General features: G+C 30.9%; 1 protein-coding gene across 1 annotated transcript; it reads right to left on the bottom strand.

Annotated features, from left to right (window-relative positions):
• Nucleotides 1-426: 426 nt before the first annotated feature.
• LOC143915441 (facilitated trehalose transporter Tret1-like) lies at nucleotides 427-2,449 on the bottom strand. The gene is made up of 2 exons (XM_077436096.1): nucleotides 2,325-2,449; nucleotides 427-2,250 (listed from the first exon to the last, which is right to left on the bottom strand). Exons 1-2 carry the CDS (start codon nucleotides 2,374-2,376, stop codon nucleotides 866-868), a joined length of 1,437 nt encoding a protein of 478 aa, XP_077292222.1. The 5' UTR covers nucleotides 2,377-2,449; the 3' UTR covers nucleotides 427-865.
• Nucleotides 2,450-7,030: the final 4,581 nt, after the last annotated feature.

The following is a 7,030-nucleotide window of genomic DNA, read 5'->3' as shown; positions in this document are numbered from 1 at the left end:
GTATTTACTTACGATCTGTTTGAGCTGTTAACCCGTTCACTTTCAGAGTTAGACTGAATATTCGGGTGTCGATTCCCTTTCGAAAAAAAATATGCACACGCGTCGCATCCCACCTAAAAAAAACTTTTGTAAAGAGCATTCGCAGCGAACGAATAAATAAAAATGGAATTATTAATAAGGGCATTGGGCCGTTGCGTTTTCTACCGCAAAAAGGATCGAATTTACATACGATTATAATTTACATATGTGAAGTTTATAAAAAAATGGGTCCACTAGTACTCGTACCGGTATTGTATGTATGTATTTACATACCATATAGGGTCGTTGAATGACGGATACTAGGTTTGTCTTTTGTTCCATGCATCGTATGTCGTCTCATTTGAATGATAAAGAGAAGATTTTTCTTTTCGTTTTTTTTTTATTTTTAACAAAAAAGTAGAATAATCAGCATTTATTACACAATTTTGAAATTCGAAATTTAACCTTCATCTATATAGATCATTCGCTAGTCAATGTTATGACACATGTCAGTTATAAATGTGTTGGGTTTACGATAAGATACAACGTCAATTAAAAAATATTCATAAAAACGAAGAATATATTTGCAAAATGACCAATTTATAGTTTTCAAATAATACATTGACATATGTATAATGTATGCAAAAACTTATTTAAGTGATGCATATTTAAATCTTTCGATAATCGATAAGCTGGTATGCAAATGTTATTTTTATCTTTAACTCAGTCTTTAAAAAAATAAATAAACTAACTTAAATCTTTAAGTATCACATACAAGAAATATAAAACATTGTAACGTGATGTAATATATTAAGTATCGTGAAATATTAAAGCATGTGCGTACAACTTATGCAATTTCTTTTTTACATTTAGTTACTTGATTAAGAGGGTGGTCTTCGTCGTTCTTCTCATAATTTTCATTTGATAACATGTGCTGTATTTCTCTCAAAGATTTCTGCTTGGTTTCCGGCATATAGACCATTAAATACGAGAGTGCCAAAAAAATGCACGTGGCATACATCCAATAAGCGTAATACGGTGCCGCATCGTCGTTCAATATTTGGAACAATTTTATAGATACAGCGTTGTAAATCCCTTGAACAATCTGATAAAATCCCGAAAGCCACCCTTTGAGACTAAATGACATGACTTCACTCATAACAAGCACTGGCACAGACGCTAATCCCATGGCTTCACCTATGTGTATGAGCAACATTCCGAACAAGCCCAACCAACCGTATTGATCGCTGAAAATCCCCTTCGATTTCAAAAAGAAGAACAGGCCGATGAGCACATTGGCAATTATACCCGTCAGAGATGCGAAGAACAGTAGCGGCTTTCTTCCAACTTTGTCGATGATCATCAAAGTTATTAATACTGTGATGTCGGCTACGATTTCAGTCACAATAACTGCCACATTAGGAGCAATAGGTGATTTCATATTTATATATATGGTTTCCATGTAAACTGTAATAGCACTGACACCACAAAACTGATGAGCAAATACTGATATGGCTATAATAGCAATCACCTTCACTGTCTTGAGGGTTGAAACTTCCTTTAACAGATCTTGGTATCCCATTTTAGGATTCTCTTGAAGACACTTTTTGATGTCCATGAACTCTTCTTTGATATCGTCAGAACTTCTAGCGCCCCTCAACTTCATCAAAACGCTCTCCGCTTCCTTTTCTTTGTTTGCGCCTATCAAATAGTAGGGTGTCTCCGGCAACATAAAGGTACACGTGAAAAATACGGTGGGAAAAATCATTGAAATTAGGTTAAGAGCTTGTAATGACACTGCGGGTCCTACAATGTACTGCACTAGGCTGCCAACAGATCGTGATATCACCAAAATCACCATAGAAGTTCCTCTAACTTGCTTCCCCACAATTTCGGCCAAGTACGTAGGAATTACACCATAAGTTGGACCGACGGCCATTCCGATCAAGAATCTCCCAATGCAGAGTGTAGTGACGGTTGTCGAAAAAAGCAACATAATCCATCCAATCAAATACGACGTCGCTATTGAAGTAATCAACCACTTTCTACCCACCGTGTTGAAGAAGTAGGTGTAAGGTAATGCGGCTGCGATGGCTCCAATTGCCAAGAAAGATCCGACCCATGATGCTTGGGAATTATCTATGGAAATTGGAGAGTTGGGATTCAGTAATTTGACCATAGAAGGTGAGGCCCATGAAATCGCTCCACCGAGGGAAGTAAATGCTATAGCATCTGAAATGCATAAATGATTCATAAAATTCAATCAACATTGTATTTGTTTTAAAAAGAAAAAAATTGATACTTACTCGTGAAAATAACAAAGATTGAATAAATATTATGTCTATTATAGTCCACCATCGTCTTTGTAGTATTGATTAATTATTTTTAATTCTAAATGTGCGATCACTTCGGCTACACAAAATATACTGACGCAGAAATTAATTTGATATTGTACATCGTAAACGTATTGTATACAGTCAATGAAACAGATTTTTATTTCCATCAAATTACATATACATATATGCATGTACAAGTCAAGCAATCAACACCAATACAACCATGTGATTATAGAACGATTGGAGTTATTCAGTTTAAATATAGGCATACGTCAAATCAATAATAAAATAATTTAAAAAATACAAATATTGTATTTCTAAAACAAATTTTCGATAAATTTATCCACATACATATGTAGGATAATAATATTTAAAGTTATATATAATATAGTATAATATAACACTTTGTGATTCTTTATTTGCATATTGAATGATTGTATTTATTTTTTTATTATTAATTAGCAAATTGCTAATGAATTATTTAAAAATTAACAAATTTAAACTAAAACTAACAACTATAATATAATATAGTTAATAAAATTATAGTTAGTAACCCTAAAATAATATAATATAATTCCAAACATTGCATTTTATTAAACTTACATATATAATTACATCATCTTCCACATAGGTATCCATTAACACCCCTCAAGAAAGCACCAATGTTACTAACACCTCTAATCCTCTCAGGCATTGTATATTTGGAAAACACCTCCTGCAGTGTTTGCTTTCTTAACTCTACCTATTCCTAGTTTTAAAATTATGTATATCTCTATTCCTAACTATGTAATTATGCAAATTTTGTATATCTCTATTCCTAACTGTGTAATTATGCAAATTATGTATATCGGTATTTTTTTAACTATGTAACTATGCAAAAATTAATGTTTATATATTTTCCTTTTGTGATAAATAATAATTTGTAGAGTCGGTTCAAAATTATGACTTGACTTTCTTTTAAGATCCGAATCCGACTCCGACTCCAACTTGAACGATTTTAGCATGATCAACTTTTCTTGGCAACGTATAAAATTCTTAGTAATAAAAGTTATAGCGTTTGCTCGAAATAAAAAAATTAAAGGAGTTAAAAAAATCGCTAAAAATTGACAAGTAACACAATTTATTGAATTATTGATAATTAAATTGGTATAAATAAAAAGTAAGTACTTTAATAGTATATTTGTATGAATTTCACACACAAATACATACATCAATGAGAAAAATGAGGGTAAAAATGAGTATAAAAAAAAGTATGAGACGTAGGAAATAATTGGTTTTTGGCCACAACACCTCAAAATATGTGCAATTTAACGATTTTATTTATAATGTTATTTAAATTCATGATTTTTACAAAGAAATTTTTTAATTTAAATTTATTAGTGAATTTACTTCAATAAACTTGCAGACTACAAATTGATACATACCGTAATAATAATATGTAATTAAATAAAATATTAAAAACATAGAATCCTAGGAGTCGGAGTCAGTTGATTTATAGCGACTCCAACTACGCTTGAAATGCTCCAACTCCACGACTCCGACTCCCATTCCACAGCCCTGGAGTAATACGCGTCTTTCATCAATAATTGTTATCTACAACTCCTCACGTCAAATTCGTAATCATTTTCCTTGAGCGGAATCAGCGAAAACATAATATTATTTATAAATGAATTGAAAACGAAACAACTTTCATAAATGCAATAATACACACGCTAACATACATACATAATATGTAAGGGGCGTCGGCTTAATTCTGTATCATTGATTTCCGATTCAACCCATTCACCATCCCCAAAGTGACATCCCTTATACACAAGGCGAGGGCAAAAAGGATCCCATTGTTAAATTTATTCAATTTTGCATTTTTGAAACGCGCATTATATTATTTAAAAGGTTTAATAGCTTATAAATCAATGTTGAAATAAAAAAGACGCTAAGTTCGACGTACAATCGATGAAAAATGCGTTCACTATTTTTATCCACACAATGTGTATACTTATGTATGTACGTATGCATGCCGCTGTATAATTTATTAAGGTATTATACATATATACCTAAATACATACATATATGTACTGTTTTGTAAATAATGAGATTTTTGTTTGAATTTTACTTAAAAAAATCAACAGTCAAAATTCAATAGTCGGCAAATCGTTATCGACACAATCTTTTTTTACTTCCATTCGATTAATTTTCCTTATCAAATGGTTGCAATTTTTTCCCGTTAAAGATTATAGCATTGCAAATACAAAATGTATGCTTATCGATGTTATAATTGAAACAATAATGCGTGCTTAGATTTCAGTTCAACTATTTCTGTACAAATTAATATAATATTTAAATTAAAATAGAATTATCGAATGCCGCAATCAGCTTGCATTAAATAGTCATCAAAAACACGTTATACGAGTGTCATCTAATATACAATAATCATGAAACAACAACAAATTTTGAGCTTATCATTACTATTTACGTAAATTGATTAAAAATATATATTTTTTTGTTTTACGTATAATAAATAATCTTTCAGTAGTAGTCGGCGCATATTTGACATGTCCTCTTAATAATCGGATTATTAGAACGAAAATTTGAGGCACGAGAAACGATCAAATATACGACCTAAAGAGACGTGCAATAGGCCTCTTACACTTCCATATTAAATATTCCAAGTAGGTTTACTATGTACTATTATATTATGTGCATTTTTATATAATAATGCAATATTCACGCGTAAATAAAATTATTGCTATTTCGAGTTTGGCCTGATTTTATTAAACTGCAAACAAAAGCTGAGAAGTTTTTTAAACTCGGTAATATTACCAAGGTTTTGTTACTAAAGCGAACGTTTGTGAATACAGGCTGCTCACGGGCTAAATGGCTGGGGTAGGTTGAGAGTGTGAGAGGGCCTCGTGTTGAGGAGGGCCTTTAATTTTAAATCGCGTAAATAGAAGGACTTTATCAACGTGACGCTACTGTTCAAATGTTTTTTTTTTTTTTTTATGTAACATTTTTTTTTAAATCTAGTTAAATAATGTTTGTATTATATTGGTCAAAATCGATTATTTCCTTGAAATTGCTTTATTTTATAATGAGGTAAATTTAGTAGATTGATTACATAATACAATATATTTTGATTTATATATGTGGAAGTATGTATGAACTTGTAGGGCAATTAAATTCGCTTATTATAGTTTGATGAATAAAAATAAATAGTTCACTGAATTATAAAATATACACGTGCAGATAAAAAGAATATTGTTTCTTTTAAACTAATTTTTATAATAATTTAAAAAAATTCTCATATAATACTATAATTTTTTGGTTTTCAAATCTAAAAAAATGAATAGTATGAGTAATAATATATGTAAGAATGAAAAATGTACAAAACAAAAAAAAGCACACTTATGCTGAATTTTGAAAAAATTCCGTGGGAAAAACCATTTGTATGCAAATTTGATATATTTGCAAGATACAAACAATATCCGAGCTGTTTAATTTTTGCAGCAACGTTCAAACATTACATTTGATATCTATACTGATTTTACAATCCCTGTATTGATTAAAAGAATTCAAAAATTAAAATCGAATACAACTTTTATTGTTTTGACCGATTGTGAGATTTTAATTAAGATAACGCGCATTGTTACATGACTACTAGTCGTTTCTACTTTATTGCTTTTTACAATTTTTAAGTCAATTATCACCATAGCCAGTGGCATAGCTCGGCGGTTGCGTTAATGCCAACCACTGATAGGTCCCGGGTTCAAGCCGTGGTTTCACCTCGTTTGAAAATAATTTATTCAGAGTATTTCTGCGGTGATACTCGTCTATTTACGACTCCAAGTCGACCGTTTCCTATCAGAGTTGGTCAATTTGTCTGACTATCAGACTTAAGCTAAAGGCAGTTGGCAGTTGCTTTTGTCAAAAAAAGTGATTCACTATTATTAATTTCTTAGAAAAACCATGCTTTTTTGCTCTCTTGCTTTGAACACTATTGAAGTTGTCTATTGTTATTTTCATACATATATATATGACCAGCAGCATAGACTAGTGGTTAGCATATAATGCTTTCGAACAAAGTGGTCACGGGTTCAAATCCCACCGGTTGCTGCTGGCCAGACCTTGAATTTATGCCTCCAGGTCAAGCGTTTCTTATCAGAGTTTGCCAATTTATCTGATTTTCATTTAAACGGTTCCGAAAAATTGCCAATCATACCCATTTGGCATGGTTGGCAAATTGAATTCTATAAAATGCTGCAAATTTGACTATATATAGATGTCTCTGTGGATGTTAATTGATATTTATATTTGCTTTGTATAATACTTACAATACTTTGTACAATGTTTGACCATATATGTCGTGTTTAATGTAATATATATATATATATATATATATATATATATATATATATATATATATATATATATATATATATATATATATATGGGTGCATACATGTTAAATATGTACATATATGGGTACATACATGTAAAGTAAAATAAATAAATGTAACTAATATGTTTGGCCACTTGGATCACTTTTTACAAGGCGTTTCTTAGGTTCGTTATTCATGCAACTGCGGTATAATAAATAAATAAAATGAAATTCAAAATCATCCATCGAACGCCTGTCTTTTCTGATTACATTGTTAAAACGGTTCCTCGGCAAATTGACT

The sequence above is a fragment of the Arctopsyche grandis genome, chromosome 8 (assembly GCF_051622035.1).
Source record: "Arctopsyche grandis isolate Sample6627 chromosome 8, ASM5162203v2, whole genome shotgun sequence".
Lineage (NCBI taxonomy): Eukaryota > Metazoa > Arthropoda > Insecta > Trichoptera > Hydropsychidae > Arctopsyche > Arctopsyche grandis.
The sequence above is the reverse complement of the archived record's forward strand: the minus strand, read 5'-3'. Positions and strand labels throughout refer to the sequence as shown.